Source organism: Sinohyriopsis cumingii, chromosome 10, assembly GCF_028554795.1.
Source record: "Sinohyriopsis cumingii isolate HCF-2022 chromosome 10, ASM2855479v2, whole genome shotgun sequence".
NCBI classification, from domain to species: Eukaryota; Metazoa; Mollusca; class Bivalvia; order Unionida; family Unionidae; genus Sinohyriopsis; species Sinohyriopsis cumingii.
In genome coordinates, this window is record NC_142970.1 from 115,358,805 (window position 1) to 115,380,340 (window position 21,536).

Consider the following 21,536-nt stretch of genomic DNA (forward strand, 5'->3'; position numbering starts at 1 on the left):
AGGTAACTTAAATATAATGCACATTTTTACTCGGTGTCTTGTGAAAAGCGTATAGTCCTCTAATTCCATTGGACAATATATTTCTGATGCTAAACTATTACAATTAATGATAAACATTGACTGTATTCAGGGTGAAGCTCTTAAATAAAAGGCATTTCAAAATCCATCTTCAGTGCCTAAATAAAGCTATCTGCATTTCACAGTAAATATTATTGGAGATTTTCAAAGTCATAAAATTCCATGATGTCAATGACTTTGTCCTCTGGTGCTTGTTCTTTTCTATATTTAAATGAGAAAATGTAATCTAGTTCCTAATGTAGCAAATTAATTTTTATACGAATAAAACACTCTTGAGGCACTATATCCTTTATACTGACGATCTGTTAGTTGTTCAGGTTATATGTTCTAAAATTAATCATTTAAGACGGAGAGTTTTGAGGATACCGATTGTATCACTTCCTCACTCTCTTTTTGTCCAGTAGTTGCTATCGAAAAAACGACCGGGGGAATCAATATCGAATCCATTTATCAAGCATTATGTCTTCGTTCTAAGATGAGAAATAATGACCCAGTTATTTATCCAAAATTTGAAAAGTATATACCTATTATCCGATTGAAAATTGGCAATGTTGGGTCCCTATTTTCATATTACCATTCTAGGAGAGGTGACGTTACTCGGACATTCTAAGGATCACGTTTCTTTAGAATTAATTTAGCAACATGGGATTAGATTACTCAGGCATTCAAGGAATGCCTTTGTTGTTATTTTGATTAGAAAGTGAAAGTTTATTAGAAAACAAGTTATTTGATCTACATTCAAATTTTAATTTTCTTCCAGAAATAAAACAACACATTTCCGTTACCGTCTTAAATTTATATATGGCCATATATGTGACATGACCCATTCGATCCAGCCTTTGTCGGAGATACTATATCACAATTACAGAATAAGATTTAAACCAGTCAGGCCTCTGTCAGCTCCAAATATAATATTAATGATGTTGGCATAAATGATGTAAAGAACCCGATCTTTACAGTGATATTACGTTCATACATACATCTCTTTTCAATCACCAGATCCCAATAGTGTACTCAAATAATCGTATATTCTATCATTCCTTGGCTAACTGATTTATAAATAACGATAATGCCGGAAGTACGTACCAATAAAGGCACGAACACTTTATGCTGCAAATGAAAGTTCAATGTATTCACAGCTATCTAATATTCCAATGAAATAATCATCACATCAGAGAACAATATCTTTTTATAGACCTGAAGTCTTGATTGGGAAGTCAATCGTGTTCTCAGATAATCCGTTTTCAGTAAAGTGTCTCACTGAATATCACGACTGTATATTCTTGTTTCTTACCATTTCAGTCTTGAATAGACTGTCTTTCGCATTAGGTTCGGAACTAATGACAGCTGACATTCCAAGTGGGTAATTAGTACAAAGGAAGCCGAGATTTACTTAAGCAGCAGAACACACATTCTTCTGCTTGGTAAAACCTACGAGAATTGGTATCCGAACCTTCAATAAAAATCCTTAATTTAATCTCATTGGTCACTTCGTTCTTTCCGGCCTTCTCGGAATCCATTTCGAGACATTGTTCAGTCGAGACCGTGCACAATATGGGTAGATGATGGTGTCAAATTGTAAAGGAATATAATAACATTTTTTCCTACCATTTTCTTATTGTACCTGTGTCATACTAAATGTATGCACCATCGTATTAAAAAGAATTAGCTGTTTTTACCTCTATAGTGTGACTATAATAGACTTTCAATTTGTTTTATATCCTTTGTGTTGTTAGTTTGTCCTAATAGTGAAATGACGGCGTTTCTGTTTCATTTTGAATTTGGATCACATATTTTCATATTGTTATAATGCGACTGGATATGGATAATATTATGTTGTTTAATGCGAGTGCACAATCAAAATATTTAATTAATTGAAATTGGACAGACATGTATGATCTTATTTATGAAATTAGGTGTAAATATTGAATTCCGTCACACTCCTGATATCATCTTGCAAATATCGTATTATATCTTTTGATGAGAACTAGTACTAATTTAATAAAGTTCCTCAGAATGGTTAACGACCGTATTCATGTGAAAAAGAACAATGTAGAAAACATATGCTAACCCGCACAAATTTTCAGAGTTCTGCATATGCTAATATCGTGACATAAATTATAGGTTGCTGCATTTGTATAGGAACATTTGAACGACGTTAGGAGTACAGTATTGATTAGAAAAAAAAACGAGTTCATATTTTCCCATACAAATGTAGTAGCATGTTTATTAAATACTCATCAGGCTTTTCTACCTAAGGCTGAATCCAAAACTAAATTCACAACCATAGCACAACAAATACACATAAATATTATTCATGGGCACCGCCCATGAACCATTCAACTTAGTCACAATCCGTCATTCCTTTAAAAACTAAATCTCGTCTGGTCTGCTTAAAATTTGCATTAGGGTCATGTTGTGAATAAATGGACCTTGTGACAACCTTTCAGTTGAGGTTGTTTTCTAGTAGGACTGGAATGAAGGGATTTTGATTCTACTTTTCTAGTTTGGATGGACTGCATTTATCATCTATGTAAATTCTACAATGACCTTAACGCAACTTCACATGTATTTTCGTTCTGTCATTGATAGGTGTGAAAATTGTTAAATTATTTGGATGAACTTTTCAAGAAGGCTCAGAAGTAAAATGTGTTTGTTCAGTTGTGTTTATTAAAGTCTCCTTTGAAATGTCATTTCTGTTGGGCATGTAATCTAATTTTGTTTTCAAATTTATTGACTCTACTGACTCGTAGAATGGGATTCACTGGAAGAGACGGGATAATCTTTATTATGTTTTTTTTTTTGGTTCTGGAGAGCGCGATTAATCGTCTGAACCATACAATTTGCCAATCAATGTGAACAGATATAATAAATACGTGTTTAAATGATCGGAATGATATTTTCAGTATTGCATGTTATCACCTTTGCTGTCATGAATCTATCGCTGGACATATCAGATATCACTTTCAGTCTTACTCGGTGGTAACTTTCTTTTGTGACTCAGTGAACTCATCCGCAATGTCAATATTATCTTCTCTACGTTAATTTGGACCAACGAACGAACGTGCTTGGTTCATCCACAGATGAATCCAACAAAAAGAAAGCTCCGGTTTTTTCTACACGAGCTTACGTTGTTTGTTTGCTATAAAACTAGTTTCTAGCACACGATGTTATTTTTAGACACACGTGTCCTATAGTTTGAAGCAGCAAAGTATTGAGAAATGCTGCATGATTAGGAAAATGTTAATGGAAATACAAATTAGTATATAATAAGGTTTGTTATGTTTTCGGGTTACGTAACATACAAGTCAGTGAAAAGAAACATATATGTACTGATCATTAATTCTTAAAATACATTTTAAAATTTTAGAGCGATACCAAATGTTTGTTTCTGCAAAAACATTCGTTCAAGTCAGTTAATATTTCAAAGGGAATATATTGTCCTCCACACGTGTGTCTGAAAATGTGATTGAATGGAAAATGGAAAAAGACAAATCCACACTTCCAAATGCCCTAGAGAAAGTCTAGATTTAAATAAATTAAAACATATAGAAAACTTTCAAGAATTATATTAAGGTGAAAGTAAGTAGTATTCATACACGTATTTAAGAACATCTGGCATTGCCTTCCATTACACTACCTTCATAATGTAATTAGAGTAGCCAGACGAAATCATTAAGAATTTTGAGAAGGAATGGGCAAAAATTTAACTGAGTGTAAGTAAATGTTATCAAACTTTAATTTGATATCATGCTACATTTATATTTGGCATTTCCCACGGAACATGTGTGAGCCATTTTGGAAACTTTATTAAAGCATGAGAGAGAGAGAGAAAAAAAAGAAATAGAGAGAGAGAGAGAGAGAGAGAGAGAGAGAGAGAGAGAGACATACAAATTGTTTACCTCTATCATGTGTTAAACAGGGTCCAATACTAATGTTGTTCCCGAACAGATGGGCATAGACATCTGAAGATGATACATACAATGAGGTAATATCTTATTTTACGTGAGCACATGTTAGTGTGACGTTCGCTCTGCTTATTTTAAAGACAAGTAACAACATAGCTATATTATTTAGAATTGGAAAAATCTTAAACTTGTTCTGTATACGAAAACAACTCACGAAACTGCAAACAAATACTGTGACTTCATTCATATACTTTATGTAAAATTATGTGCAAGTAAGGGAATAGTTACTTTCTTAGTAAAAGTATCCACTATGCATTGATATAATGTTTATTTTAAAGACTTTCGTCTACCTTGCAATATATTAATCGTTTGTTTGTTGTCCTGCAGATACCTGCATGCACAGGTAATTTAATATACCTTATTTTCATGCACTGAAGGCTAGACAAACGGAAGAGGGACATACGAGGATGTCCAATTTAATATTCAACGTTCTCTATGAAAACAGGAGAAGAAAAATAAAAAGCCACTCAAATTATATCAAAGCGATAACTCTTTAAGAAGTGGTAGAAATATACTTATCATCAAATTAATCCGAAACCTTATTCTGGCGAAGCGTCACAGTTAATTTGGTTGGAATCAAACAAAATATTGTTAATGACAACGTATTCACAAGTAATTCGCATGCGCTTTCTGGCTTGTGATGAGCTGGAAATATATACAATGTACTTAAAGTATTGATTCCATTCATCTGTTCTCTTTTAAAGATGAAGTTTCTTCGTGAATTTGAAACAAAACAAAAGGATCGAATGAATGCAAGGTTTACATGAGTTTGAGATTTGTTGTTTAAGTCAATAAGGTTCAATAAATGATATAAATACGCATATAGTTTAACTAATCTGAACTCTTGCTGAGACGAAGTTTCACTGCAAGTTCTTTCCATATCAAGGAAAACGTACAGATGCTAGAATGTTCGCAATGTTTTCCATTAGCTATGACAATGGTATGATGTAAAGTGCCATAACTAGAAGAAGTATATGTTAAACTCCTTCTAAGATAAAGCTTCACTGTGCTGTCGGTTTTAATCAATCCATAAATGTGAGCATACAACGCTTACAAGGTTATACACTAGGAATGGCTATGCTAAGAGGACCTAGGCCCATAACTCTGACAAATACTTGCGCAAACGTACTGATCACTGACCTCGTCCATGCTCTAGTCAAGATGAGGTTTCAGTGCAAATTTAGTTAAAATTATATTATGATAAATGTTGAGGACAGAATGTTTCCAAGGTTATGCATTAGCAATTTCAATGCTAAGACCATAAAGGGCTATACACGTAAGAAATATCTTTCGAATCTGTGCAATATCATCCTCGTCGGATTTACTATTTAAGAAGAAGCTGTATTTGCATCGTTTGTGAAATCTAAGAATAAATGTTTATGTTAGAGAGTTAATAACGGTGAACGGATAGACTGAAAGATGTAGGTATAAATGCCATGTATAAGTGTCATCTCCTAGAGAAATCTATAATAGCTTTTTGATGATTTTATCTGGATAACTGGAAAGTACCAATTATTCATATGTCTGTGACTGTTTTAAAAGCTGTTTGTACGATTTTACAACCCAGAGAGAGAGAGAGATAGAGAGAGAGAGAGGGAGATGGAGAGAGAGAGAGAGAGAGAGAGAGAGAGAGAGAAGTACAATCAAACTGCCGATTTAGATTTCTACATGACGACGGATCTGAAATGAAAAATGACTTCTTTTTATTTTTACCCTCTCTTGTGAAGGTGAAGTTTTTAATGTTATGTGCACATATAATGTCGAGGTACATGTTTTTTTTCTTTTCTTCTGGACAGAGAAATCGTAATTTTCTTAGACGTTTTACATTCAGTCATCCGAAGAGATCTGATGAGTAATACAAAGTCGTTATTAGGAACTTTAGCATATGTATGCAGAAATAGCCCGGAAAGAAAATATTCATTTTAACTTATATATACTCTTAGAGGCTCTGATCAAATATATGCCAATTTCGTGATAATAAGTGTACATTGTCTAAATGAAATCAATAATTCATACTAGCGAACGCGTCATTATATTCAAATAGCGTTAGATTCAATTTTGATCAATTTAATTCAAATAAACTCTTCATCCAGAAAGAGCATACAATGTACGTGATTTGCATAAGGATTCTTGCACAACAGAGACTGTGGCTAATACAAAGTCCAATGTACATTTGAAAATATAAAGGTTGACTGTGTAAATCATTGTAGATTTAATAAAGGTGAAGATGGCCAATACATATCTGTTTGCATTAGCAACGTAATTAAAGTATCGATTCTAACGTCTGTTTTACAAATGCTGTCGTACGTTTTGACGGAAAGAGGTTACGTTTTAGTCCTTGAGGTGGGAGTCTGTATAAAGAAGGTGTTGTTTATCTGAAGACATATAATATCATGATTCCGTTTATCAGGTAAAAGCGTCTCTCACAGCACATCCATCAATACACCACTGGGACTCATCCATTGCTGCAGGGTCCAATTTAACTGGCTAAAGCGATTTCTGTCAATGCAACTTATTTCAATTCACGTAAGTTTTTTCTATTGTTTAGATTTCATCATTATGTGAATTTGAAATATCAAATAATGTGTTCTTCATATACCTGCGTACAACATTTTAAATATTACATCCGAATGTTTTAAATACCATTCTTTAAAATAAAGATGCATTGCTGATAAATTGTACAATGAGTTAGCTCCCATTAAGTACCATAATCAGGAATTAGTGTAACACATGAACTCAAATTAGTAAAGTTAATCCTAACTTACTGTTTTGGTATCTTTCATGATGGTAGACAACATGCCCCGTACACGTACATCTCTTGGAGTGATGCGAGTTGAAATATGCTATAATGAATATAAGAATTACATCTACATCTCCCTGTAGCAAGCCAATAATGTTTTAAAAGTGCCGCTAAAACCAACAATCCAAACCACACTGTGTGTATATATATATATATATATATATATATATATATATATATATATATATATATATATATATATATATATATATATCAATGTAAACAAACAATAAAACACCGACTGTAGTAATAGCATTACCCCTGCTGCTGTTGCTACTACTAGTACTACTACTACTATGGTTGACAATAGCACAACCTTTTTAAAATAAGAAAACCGTGTACAGCTACTTAGGAATAAGGACGTAATATTTATCAAGATTTAAAAGGTTTTAACAACCACTGGAACACGACGATCACCCTTTTAAGCGTGTCTAATTCACATGCATGCCAGAAGCAGTACTTTGCTGCAAAATGTCATACATCTTCATTAACCAAATAGCCAGGGAAACAGTCTTCATAATTAAATGCGAAAATATTTTCCAATAATTCAAATTGCGTGACAACACTATTTACATCTCTGCTAAGAATCAACTAGAATTTTGACAGAAGAAATGTAGGAAGACGAGCTGTATTACGGAATATTGGACATTGCTTTAATGTTCTAATGATTATATATTTATTATTGCTATTAAGGTTAAAGCCTGAATAAAACTTTCTTAATCGGTGTATTTGAATCTATCAAAGCATGTATATTTCCCAAAATATAATTTGGGAAAAAAGTTAACCGTATGAGATTATTCCATCATAGATTTAACGGAGAGAGGTGCAAATTCATTCAACTAGAAATTACAAGAGAACATTTACATTACATATTTGTCTTAATCCTGTCTTTCAATGTGCATGAACAATACTGAAAACTAAAACTAGCGTGGCATTAACAACATTGCAAATATAATAATCTGAGCATTATTGTTCTTCCCCATCTGTACAGTTAGTTAGTTGCTTGGCTTTAGTGCCAGCACATGGGGATTCCTCACTAATATAACTGCATAGCTGAGGAAACATATTTGGAAGTTTTTGCCGTCATGGGGCTTAGAAAAGACATTTAGTTGTTCAATAGTTTTTAAATCCCACCCCCACCCACAATGAGGGTCCAGAGGACGTCTAGTTTGTCTGTTGATTGTTCCATCTTTGGACATTATGGATACCGCCGATGACTAAATGCGGTAATTAGCTGTTGAGTTAGTAAACATTTCCCAGAGGCCATGTGGTCACGTTTAAGAGGCTTGTGCATACGTTTCAAGGGGTTGGTAATTGTTCCGGTGCTACTTCAATTGAAATGGAAAATAAAAGCATCTTAAAGCATCGTTTATATCAAGCTTTCCGTTTAATAATTTGATGCTGGAGACATTCCGCCATTATTACTTTCAGCCATTTTCAATAAGACCCGGGTTCACATTTTTGTCTTTTGAAAATTGAAATATTATTTAAATTTTATACAAGTTTACCCGAGAGGGTGGAAGAAACAAGCGTAATAGCGCTGCTGGCATGCTGGTGGCAGATGGAATCTTTCTCAAATCACTGAAACTCTTGTGATATACGTTTCGATACAGATATGAACATATACATCTAAGTACACACACGAGTAGCTCTCTTTCTGCAAAGTGGACATAAAGATGAATATCTTTATGGCTGAATGTCTTCATGTTTCTGCGAAATTTGTTGCAAGTAAAATGGTCTGACCTTTCCAAGGCTTGAGATAAACCGGTTCTTCACTATACTTTATTGTTAACCTAAGATAAAACTTGCGATAGAAAACGTCATTACCATTCGGTACTCTAACTATTAGGCGTACAAATAATAATAATGACGATGATGATAATGATGATGAGATAATATTTACTTTTCAATTTTCCAATCACATCGTGCATACAACCTGGCCCATGTTCCGGAGATCGCTCGTGCAGAACCCGAAGTATATGAAACACTGCAATATATATATATATATATATATAATTTTGAAACGCATTTAAGGTGAATAAAGGCAATGGTTAGATTAAGAGAGTGTAATTACAAAAGCAGATGTTTTCTGAGAGTCAAAGAACGTGTCAGAACTTATTTTATAAATGTCTTCTTACAGGTAACAGCAATTATTTCAGCGACAAAGATATTGTGAACACTTTTATTTTAGTTTATATATATATATATATATATATATATATATATATATATATATATATATATATATATATATATATATATATATATATATATATATATATATATATATATATATGAGAGAGAGAGAGAGAGAGAGAGAGAGAGAGAGAGATTGAATTTACCTGTTTCTATGGAATAACACTCCAGATTATTTTCTAACAGAAGGAGGGCTGGAAAAGAAATGTGTCTGCTTTTGTTGGATTATTGCTTACAATTAATGTTTATTAGGAAACTGACATGAAATGGTGTCCAATAAATTATTTTATAGTTACGTCTAGATTCGTTTAATAGGAAATATGCTTGAAATTAGTTAGAAGACAATGTGCCTAGATCCATATATGACTTACACTATTGATATGGTTTTGACTTCTTTCTTGAAGCTCCACGAGTGCAAACGTTAGAGTATATAGAGACAGGTAATCAAAATGACACTGTACAATTTTCAGGTTTTACAATAGTTAATTTGCTTTATAACCTTAATTATGGTCACTTCACACTCTATCATCCGCTATGTAGAACTGTTTCAATCAACGTAAAGCGTTTGATTGTAAAACCGTCTAAAACATTACTCATATCAATCTCTACAGAGATGGCGAATACAAACATATAAAGTAGTAATTGAATGGTTGCATAAGAGGCATTTTATCGAGTTAATTATGAAGACACACACACACAGATATATATATATATATATATATATATATATATATATATATATATATATATATATATATATATATATATACTCTGTGTATGTACCATAATTATACCAGAACACATAATAGTCTTTAGTTAAAAGGAAAAATATATATATATATATATATATATATATATATATATATATATATATATATATATATATATATATATATATATATATATATATGCCATAGATATACCACAATACATAAAAGTCTTTAGTTAAAAGGAAACGACTTGCTAATTTCTGTGATGAAAATGTTCTAAAACTAAGGGAAACTCATAGATACAACGAATACAATATACATTTATTGTGTTTATACCACCCCTTTTAGATCATAGAAAAAACCCTAAAAGATAAAGTACCTTGCTGAGAAAGGCAGTACATCGATATCCAGCAAAGGACACTTCCCCTCACCCCACTAACCCAATTGGAGGTCACCAAAGGAGACACGTCGTTGATAGGAAGCCCCCGTAATGATATATATTTTGTTTACTTTTAAAAATAATTTTTTTTCATTTTTTTGAAATACAAACGTATCGTCTATATTTTAATGGAACTGACTCTTTCATAATAAGTCAATTTCCTGCTTGCTTGAATAATGTGCAAGAAGATTTTTCAGTCAAGAAATCTTTAAGTAAAGAAAATTTATATTATTTTGCTGTTTCGAATTTAACCTGATTGCCAGTCATATTTCTACCCAGAGACATGTATATTGAGACAGCCTCAACCAACACGGGAGACAAACAGTTGGACACTGCAGTTCTGTTCTGAGATTCACTTGAGATTTACCCGTAATTCCCAACGTGAATAATTTAAAAAGCAGTCCTTCGTGCCACACGGTATCAAATGCCTTTTTTGTATCAAGAAAAGCAGCAAAAACCCGTGAACCCATGTTTACATTATATTGTACTGATTGCAACAGCACAAAACTCGCTGTTGTGCAGCCTAAACCTTTTTGGTAACCATGTTGTTGTGAACTGGGTATACCTGCCTCAGTGTGGCAGTGGGCTAAAACTAGACAACACACTAAGGTATTTACATATGTAGCTAAACTATGGGCTGCTGTTCCACAAACACAGCTTGATATGTGTATTAGATGTGGGAATGTTTATACAGACTTGATACTTCATTGTTGTGTTAGTTGTCCTTATATGTCGAACTTTCGAAATTCTTTCTGGGATTTCCTTACTGATAAATTTCCCCTGAGCCTGCACATTACGTTATTTAATGCAGAAGATGAGCTGCAACTACAATATCTTTTAGGTAAAAGGTTACCATCAGGAGTAATCGACAAAGAAAACTCCAAGCTATTCGTCCTGTATGCAGCATACTTTGTCATGCAGTGTGCAGCTATCTTCTGTAAATAAGGTACTGAAACTTGCAACTTATGAGTTGACGAACACTTTGTTGATTGATATTGTGTAAGAATTTGTATTCCAATATAGAATATTTTTTTTTTTTTTTTTTTTTTTTTTTTTTTTTTTTTTTTTATTGATTGTATTCAGATGATTTATTCTTATATCATGTAATCTTCCATGGAAGGAAATAAAGATGATGAGTCATATTTCAGATTTCTGCCGTTCTGTTTATTGGCCTTGCTGTCCTGACACCAAAATTGATTGGTGTTCGCAAAGAAACTGGATCTAAATAAAGATGTCTTAAATGTTGTTCTTTGTTAGTTTCTGTTAATGAATTAAAAAATAATGTTATTTATTTCTGAAAAATGTTACGTATAAATGATTAATTATATTCCCGTTTTTATACCTTTTCCTTGACCTGTGGCTATTATTATAATATTTGCAAATGCCGTTCTCAATTTTAACGACATCTGAGGACAACTGGTTTACGTATCCTTATTTCTTGGCAGAGTCTGATTTGCTTTTCTTACGTGAAACTAGTCAGGATGTCGTACCGATTGAGCCAATTGCATGCACGACTACAACTCCCAGTGGCTAGTATCTCCAGAAGTGAGTCGAGCTACAGTGATAGTGAACTATCCCTTCGGTTTTATGTTGTATCGAAAGTTAACTAGAAGTTTAATTTGATTTCAATGCAAATCTTTGTCACCAGTTTGGTGTTACACTTGCATTACGGAAAAGACTAGGGTGGGCGGTTGAGCTCACTGAATGGAAACAAAAGGTCATGAAAATTTTAGTATACATTATCAACCATGTATGCCAGGGATATGTTATCTGAAGAAAAAAATTGGGAATGTTTATGTTTAAAAATAATATTAAGCTTATTGGCGTTATAACCAGGTTCATGCTCACAGAAGAAGTTTAAATTTAGGTAATAAACTATGGTTGTGTTTTTTCAATGTTGACGTTTTGTAGTCTATTTATATCTTCAAAACTTGAGTTTTAGTGTCCTATGATTTGAAATAAAATTTTAAACGCCAGTAGTTGATAGTATTTACAAAAATGTAGGCTGTATACATTGTGTTGTTTTTTTAAAATAAATAAAAGTTTGCGTCTTAGTGCCCTTGATTTATATTACATAAAAAATGATGGTTAATGGCCTTTGAGTTTGAATATATAGGGATTAGTGGAGTAGGGTATTCAAAAACCTTTTGGCTGTTAGTGACCGAGATATTGTCAAAAACATTCCAAGGATAGCAAACGTAATTCGGATTTTTCAAAGGCATGCTGAACGTGAATGATCTAGGAATTCCTCAGCTCCTACCAACCCCCAAAATGAGCATTAGTTGCCTAGGGTTTAATTATAAGATAAAATGGTGGACGATTATATATCAGAGAGATAAGGATCTTGAAAAATTGAAAACAATTTGCAGAGTTACATCTTGCTGAAAGAGTGTTGTAACATGGTTGAGGGTGATATGTTAGTAGGATAGAGGTTTTGAAAATGAATACAGCCGTGTGGAAGGTCACATCTTGGTAGCATAGAAAACACAATATTGCTTGATATACTACTAACTGCGAACAAGGAAAGCAGAGAGAGATTTTGACGAGATTGTAGGAACCTGTTTGATTCGATTAGAAAGTGTACGTACAACGATGAATATGGTATTGCTATTTTTGTTAATGGGTAATAACGCTACGTTCTTGACTGGTCTATACGGTAATGACATACCGTTCTGCTATTGTAGCACGTATGCTGTAAAGAATGCATGTATCTTTTATTAAAAGGCAGCTAGGCTTAATGCATTTTCATTAAATGGAAGGAAACCTATAATTTATCTTCACATCATATTGTGTCCTCTACATTTTGCAGTTCTGCTACTATTAATCCTTTTTCAAAATTTTTACTAACTTCTTTTTATGAGGTTCAGTTTTCGATATAATTGATTACATAAAAAGATACGTTTGAGAGTTAAATTTGACAACTGCTTAAAGTAAACAACTGCCAACATTTTAAAGCCAGCTTCATGACAATGAAAGTATGTGGAAATGGGCCAAATGAAAAAAGGATGTAATTAAACAGTTAACGCTATTTACCGTTGACCGGAGCAATTCTTATGTTGTATTTATAATTTCTTCTGACCATAAGATTCATTTTATTCCTCCGATCTCAATCATTTTCTTCAAGCATTGTGTGTCTGCTGTACCACTATTATAGATCCAGACACAGAACTAAGTATAAGAGAGAGAGAGAGAGAGAGAGAGAGAGAGAGAGAGAGAGAGAGAGAGGTAGAGAGAGAGAGAATTTGGATGTATTCGTGTAACTTGTTTTCTTCAAAAAGAAAATAAAGAAGCTACACACACACACACACACACACACACACACACACACACATATATATATATATATATATATATATATCTGTCAACGGGCAGCTGTGTATTGATCGAGTGAATGACCGTAAATTGTTATCTAAATTACTTTAAATTTGTAAACTTCAGTATATGTTTGTATGTCTACATATGGTTTTAAATATATTCTCCCGTATAACTATGCATATATGTCAGTGTGTCATGTTTTGTTACTGACCGTTGTATTCCGTATAATTTTCACAGCCTGGAAAATGCCCAACACTGGACTGCATAGTATGATTGGACCAAGAAAAATGATGGGTGCCCTAGAAGATGAAATTAGAAACAAAGTTAGTTGTGAATGCAAGCAATAGTCATTATACTCGATTTTACAAGTAATGACTTTATTATGGATTATCAATGAGGAACACTAAGAATGTTGGCAACATAGTTTGAATTGACTTTGATCTTTAAAGAATTTATTTGTAAAAGCTGGCTTATGGTATATATGAAAATTAAAGAAAGTATTAAAAACCAATTTATGCAATATTCATATTTGTCCCAAAATATAGAACCAAAATCACATGAAACAGATGTCAAGGAAAACAAAAACTGCCAAAAGATCGCATTTAACAGTCTAATGATAGAGTGTTACGACTATAACGAAAACCACCTAGGTTTATAAAAGTCAATAAATAATTTGTCTCCATCGAAAACAAAATGGAAATTAAAAGGAACTAGCAGTATTGTGAATTAAATCCCAAATAGTACTGAACGTTTTATCAAAAGTCCAAATGTATTAAGTTCCAATTGAATTCCAGTGGTAATTCTAATAAGTTCCAATGTTGAATGTGTGTATGTTCCTATGTTCCCGAGCTTGGTAATGTTCTAATGGCCTGATTTATGATGATGTGCTAGAGTCTTTTGATACATGGCAATAAAATAATCCAAAAATGTTCTTGTCTGAATTTACGATAATCCCAAATTAATGTTCCAGTCCAAGAAGATTATTGATAAGCACTTTGTATTTCCAGTGAATAATAATTGGAATACAAAATTCCACCCAAATTAAAACCTGAACACAACAATAAAAATAAATTATACTATATCTTAAGTCAAGAATGAACAATTTCTCAAGTCAAAATTATTCTATAGAAAGCTAACACACAAAATAGAACTAGGATGAGGGTCAAAAGTAGATTTCTAGAGAACTCGAAGTTGCAGAAAAAATAAAATCTATTACTAAAAGCTGAATTAAGAACATGGTGAACATCAGGTACACCAGGTTTTTCCATATGAGAATTCCAATGACCTAACCTCAGATTAAGATAAACATGTTTACATCCATTCACGATGATCCTAATATTTAATCTAAACTCACAGAAAAATAGAAGTCATGTATTATTTTCTTTACAAAATAAATATGCCTGACCGTTTACACAGTGAACTTGATTTTGGACTATGTTCAATTAAAATTACAAATTTTCATAACATATAATCATTAAGAAAAGCGAAAAAATAATGCAGATTAAATATACATAACAATAGCCAATCACTGGCTGCGTACCTGGCACATTTAGTGTGGAACAATACATTTGGAATTTGTTTTAGTGTATTCACTTATATACATTTGAATATGCCTATTGCAATTTTTCTGCAAAAAAAGTACTCTGAGCTATATCGCTTCACTTCCCCTGGGCAAAATGTTGTGCAGAACTAAGCCTACCACTTCTTTTAAATAGCATTCATTAGCGAACATTGTTGTCTAAAATTAATCAGTTTGCATTTTACAATTTATTTCAAAATTTAATTTTGCTTTAAATTTTGTTTTATAATTAAAATTGAATGCAATGTACCAAAATGTTTATATTTCAAAAGTTATTTAAAATTTAAGTTTCATGCCTTGCTTTACAGTTAATGTCTGATTGCATCGAAGAATTCCTATAATAAATTCAAATTTGGCATCTCAAGAGCACTTGACCCAAAACTTTTACCCTGTGGAACACCAACACCTTACATTTCCTCACAACTTGTGTGCTATCCTATTCCAAAAGACTTTACGAATAAAGTTGCAAATAAAATAGTTTGACTACAATTGGCCACAATACAAATTGGCATGAAAGGACTCAGCTGACAATTAGTACTTTTGGTTCACAGTGATTTTATATGTGAACGTATTTCAGATTAACATACGATATTTGAGGATTCATACATAGTGGAGAGCTCAGTACTGAGAAGGGCATGGAGAGCTTATAAAGAAAAATATAACTGTTGTGTGAGTTCGTTAGTCTTAAGTTTACGGATATCAATGTATTTTTATCAAATTGTTTCATATATCCTGACTAATGCCTTGAAATAATTAATTTTTTTGAAAAGAAATATTTCTTAAGAAATTCTAGTGACAAGCAGCTACAACACTTGAACGAAAAAGGCTGATCCATCCATTGATACAATGGAGTATTGCTGAGTTTTCTGTTTTCTTTAGATTACGTGTTGTCAGGATGGTAGGACTTAAATGAATGCGATCAAGAGAACAATCCCAGGTTGGTTCTGGAAGACATTTCACTTTTCTCATTTTGCATTGTTGCTCAATGTCTGCTCCTGCATTTGTAGACTTTGTATTGAATAGCCTATTCCTTGTTCCAAATGTTTCGAAATTCTACATTCACAGTTTGGTAATGCATACAGTATAGTAACTGAAATTACTTTCTGTACATCCATCGTTAGGGATCTTATATTGTTTTTAAATTAAGGTCTTGTTACAGAATGCTACAATAGATACTACTGTTCCTTATGTCACACACTTACTACTAGCATAGTGAGATCCCTTTGCCTCATATAGTGCTAAAACGTATTCCTGGCACACACTCCTGCTGAAAATATTACTGTCTTTCGGTTTGTGTTGTGTAACACTTGTAAATTAAATATAGTAGCATGTGTAACACTCGTATTAGGATATGAAATATTTATGAATGTTCTTAGTAATATTAATATTCTTTCTCTAGCTGGTATAAGATAACGATACTGGCACACTGACAGTATAAACTATTACGATGGTTTTATTAGAATGTTTAGAACAAAGGTTTATATAACACTTTGGGGTGGATGATTTCAATGTTAAGTGCTTGTGAAGCAGAACCATCACAAGTACACACAAACACACACACGTACGCACATGGGAATGTTAAAGCACAAATTACCCATAAAATATGAAACTGAAAATTCGGGATGCAGTAGAAAATCAAGCACAAGAACCAGCTGCAGGAAATCGGTAAAACAAAACATAAAGTGATGTATAAGGTAACTCGAAAACTAAATTTTTGACTGATAGCGAGTTTTTAGAATGTTACAGGTGTGCGCAAGAAACCAATTATAACATAAAGATTCATGCACACCCTGAACAGATCACAAAATCCAAAGTGGAAACAGAGTGTAGATGAAAATATTAGAATTTGAATCTACCCTACATTTTCCTATTCATAATTTTATTATACTTTTGTTTCAACATGCAATGAAATTTCTGTATGCAATAGTTCCATCGCATATATACATAAATGTGCAATACTTATATGGTTAGAAAGTAATTTAGGTAACAAATATTTACTACCTGGCTTAGGAATAATCTCCTTCCACGCTCATCTGTTAACAAAATCAGAAGGTATTAATGATGTGGTATTACAAGTGTAAGCATTTACAAGTAAATTCAATTCCCATTTATGTTGAATCACGTTTTATAACCAAGTTACTCAAGTCATAAACGAAACACTCTGCTTGTTGGGGTAGGTGGGAACGTGAGCTGGTAGTCGTGGTGTTGTCAGCAGCTTAGAAATGAATCAAAAGAACCTCTTGTGTTGACATTTATCAGGAGGTTCAATCACTTAGTACACTAAGAAATTTTAAATCTACAATGTCGAAATCACAGCACAACACATTGTTTGTTTCGTGAACACGTTCATAAAATCATCCCCTGATTTCTAGTACCAGCTACTGTCTGTGTGTGTGTGTGTGTGTGTGTTTTGAGATTAGGATTTTAACGTAGCTTTAAATAAGTTTCAGTCATATCGCTACGATGTCAGCAGTGTGGCAATTGATTGTGATATCTAGATCTGTGGCATCATGCTGCAGACATGTGGCATTAAGTCCCACCCAGTCGCATTATCCTGATACCAGGCTGACCAGTTAACACTAATCACTTAATGCTGAGGCAGCTGTAAGTACCATTATATGAGTCTTTGGTATGGCTTGGCCTATATTCGAACCCATAACAGACCGCATCTGACCAGGAACTGGGTACTTTAGTTTTCGTTTACATTTAATTACTATCTATCTATCTGTCTCTCTCTCTCTCTCTCTCTTTATATATATATATATATATATATATATATATATATATATATATATATATATATATATATATATATATATATATATCACCTGCTGCATAAATCAACACGAAGGATACACTGAAAGCCCACAGAAGTCCGAATTCTGGAAGAAAGGAAAGGTAATAAGGCAATGTATGCAGAAGAAAAACTATTCCTTTTATTTTTTGTTCTCGCTAAATATAAGGTACTTTCTAAAGTGGCATCGGATTACAGTGTCGACATTGAAAATAATTTTGGTTGTTAGTATTTATGATTATAGTAAGTCAAACCTTTAAAATCATCTCTCTCCCTCCCGCACACCCTCACGCACACACACAAACACATATTTAAACGGTAATATTCTGTTTTTTGACTTTATATTTACCGTATGTATTTAATACTGACATATATATATATATATATATATATATATATATATATATATTCTTAAATAATAGGCGTAGTAATAATGGCTATAGGTAAGTGTCAAATGATATCCAAATATATAGCTTCCTACCTTAATAATGAATCAGTCAAACAGGGAGTATCAACATCTTACTTCAATACTTAAAATGCACTAATGTAGTTTTTATAGTACGGTTGAATAATGTTCCTTATCCTTCTGTAAAATATTTTATCCAGTAGAAAGTCATTTGTGCATGGCTTTAAGTAAAACAGAAAATACAGACGCTTACTATGATAGGTTACTTTGTTCTAGTGAAGATTTAAATATTCGAATTTTATCATAAAAATTTGACTATGTAGACTATTTAAAGTTAATCAACCTTTTTAATTCCTTTAATGTATGGCATTTAGAAAAGGACTGAATAAGTTCGAATGAAATGACGACAGGTGTCACGAACAAGATCACAAAGCAAGCGGGATTCAAAACTCTGTTATATGCATAAACATACTGGAATACTATTTTCGTTTAGAAATTCACACTATATACATGAAAGCATTGTATAAATTGGCATTTATGTACCACAGATTAAGGAGTTAATCTTTTGATTCTACATTGTAAGTATCGATACAAGAATATACGAAAGGAATAAGAAAGGATAACACCAACACAATCAGAGTATGCACTTCTTCCCCCCTCCCCACCCCCATCCCGAAATACCTTTTTTCACATATAAGTTCATATGTACAAAAATGAGACATTACCTTTTGCGTATTGCGCCATGTTGAGACACTAGTGATAATGCCGCAATCGCATATCCGTTATCATGTCCTAGGTTTAAATATAGATTTATGACTGATAACGCCGTCACGGAACTCTATCAATGACACAGATCGGCTGGGACCGTGCACCTTCACATTACTAATTCGATCTGTAAACTATGACGAATTCTAAAAATATATGATACCTTTGAATGAATTAAAATAATTTTGTGTGGTGCCATAGCCAGTATGAGGTCGTCGGCTTCAATATTGGATTTCAGCTGATACATATAAGTCCTCCCAAATGTTGGTAATAATAGTCCGGGGCAAATGGAATAAAGTGTCTTACCTAATGATACACCATTGTAGGAAAGTCTCACACAAGTAGGTAATTTAGACTCCGATAAATTGGAGTCACGTGTTGTCAGAATAGCCGGTCCGGTCCGACTGATCCCATGGTAGAATGTGAACCAGCACACTTTCCGTTGCTATTCTCGCATGTGAACCAGTGAATAACAGCAGCTCTTGGAACCATTAGTCTCTTCTAATATAGAGGAGTACATCGGGCCTATTCTACCTACTCGAGCTTCGCTGACAAGTGCGTCATATTTACAAGTACACTAATATACCTATAATAAGCATTTGATTACCAATCATTGTACAAATTAATTGCATTAGTCAGTATATAAATACACATGGGGAATTTGGCCTATATGAAAAAATCTAACCTTCCCGTTTGCAGCCTTGTCGAAAGTACAGCCAGTCATTAATTTTGCACAAGACGCAAAGTTTTCGTTATTACCTACTCAATTAACTACTTTTATGATTGTATTGTTTTTATTATTATTATTATTATTATTATTATTATTATTATTATTATTATTTATCCCAACTTTGTCACTTTGTCCTATATCTATCTCTATCTCTCTCTCTCTCTCTCTCTCTCTCTCTCTCTATATATATATATATATATATATATACTATCACAAGGACACACTCGACCTATGTCATGGTTTAACATATGATTTCTTATATTGACAGGCACGTGAACCATAAGGTCAATTCTGTGGATATTTCTAAACAGCAGATTTCCTATCTTGACGTTATAAACGTACCAAATGACTTCAAAAAACCGACTGAGCATAATGATATACCATCAGTAGTGAATGGGGGCACTAGAGCGACAATGGGAATTAGCATTACAGAGACCCCTGGGCAAATATAGCGACAATGGAAATTTAACATGGAGAAAAATCGTGGACAAATATAGCGACAAGGGAATTTAACATGGAGAAAAAAAATCGTGGGCCACTCTAGCGACAAGGGGAATTGAACATGGGGGAAATAAAGTGTGGGTCTATCTAGCGACAAGGGGGAATTGAACATGGGATTTTTAAAAAAAAAAAAAAAAAAAAATAATTTTTTTTTTAAAATTTAAAAAGGGGTAGGCAATTGAAAGTCATTCTCTTTTCGAGAAATATGGGTGGCCCTGAAAAGGGCCTTTGGGTTTCTTCTGCTTCTTCCATTTCCTCCATTTCCTCATCCAGCCCCTAATCTTTCCCCAAATTCCCTTCTTCTTTCTCTTTTCATTTTCCGGTATCCAGTCCGGGTGACCCATGGCTCGGAACTTCTGTTGGATTTTTATCCAGTTATTGTTCAGTCTCTCATATTCTTCTTTTTTCTTTCTATTCTCTTCTTCTTTTCTATCTTTTGCCCACCTCTCTTTAATTTTCTGCACTTCTTCCTCTATTATCTTTTTCATCTTTTCTTCTGCTTTCTTTAGTTGTTCAATGCCTATTTTCACAAACTTCCACTCTGACCATTTCTCTAGCTCTTCTAAATAGCATCTCACTGCTTTTACCTTGTCCATAGACTCTTTTATAGTCCCCACTCTTACATACTCTGGTTGAATCAATCCTCTCAATCTCTTAACTTCTTCCTCTATCATCTCCTCTATCATCTTCCTCGCTAATTGTAGTTCATTGACATAGTCAAGACTTTTTCTCAACCTCCATTCTCTTTCTATCCTTTCAATAGTATATTCTCCATCCATCATCCAAAAGTAAACATTTCTTAAGTCATTAAACAACGCCGACACTTCCATCTTGTATCTGTTATTCCGTAGAATGGTTCGAACGACGAACGTGGTGGGTTCTTATAGTGAAAGCGCGGACGTGATGGAAAACATCCCCCTAAGACATAAGATTGATATTACCTAGATCATGACCAAGCAACGCGCGGACGTGAAGGAAAACATCCCCCTACTTTCTCATTTCATATAATAAAACCCAAACTATACTCTCCACATACGCTAAGAAACAATAAAGAAACCCATAATCTACTATTCACACTAACATACCTGAGCTCTTACAAATACAAACACATACTCTCACACTATAAAAAAGAGTCAGTATTTATATTCACACTACTCTACCTACACACATTGGCAAATTGATGGTTATTTCTTTTCTAGAGTATTGGGTAGCCCTGAAAAGGGCTATTGGTTTTTTTTTTGAACTCCAGATTCAC

The 21,536-nt window shown here is 33.2% G+C and overlaps 1 protein-coding gene across 2 annotated transcripts in view; it reads right to left on the reverse strand.

Moving 5' to 3' along the window:
- The window catches only part of LOC149791070 (uncharacterized), a 37,326-nt gene extending 18,247 nt beyond the window's left edge, over positions 1 to 19,079 (reverse strand). Inside the window, exons 1-9 of one of the 2 annotated variants that reach the window (XM_089971458.1) lie at positions 19,011 to 19,079; positions 17,914 to 17,967; positions 17,087 to 17,118; positions 13,718 to 13,805; positions 9,189 to 9,236; positions 8,750 to 8,833; positions 6,812 to 6,889; positions 5,688 to 5,726; positions 3,981 to 4,043 (exon numbers count right to left, since the gene is read on the reverse strand). In XM_089971458.1, coding sequence (XP_089827584.1) covers positions 3,981 to 4,043; positions 5,688 to 5,726; positions 6,812 to 6,889; positions 8,750 to 8,833; positions 9,189 to 9,236; positions 13,718 to 13,805; positions 17,087 to 17,118; positions 17,914 to 17,967; positions 19,011 to 19,029 — 505 coding nt within the window. In that variant the 5' untranslated portion in view covers positions 19,030 to 19,079. The remainder of the gene's footprint in view (positions 1 to 3,980; positions 4,044 to 5,687; positions 5,727 to 6,811; positions 6,890 to 8,749; positions 8,834 to 9,188; positions 9,237 to 13,717; positions 13,806 to 17,086; positions 17,119 to 17,913; positions 17,968 to 19,010) is intronic. The other variant, XM_089971457.1, reaches the window with a different exon arrangement.
- Positions 19,080 to 21,536: the final 2,457 nt, after the last annotated feature.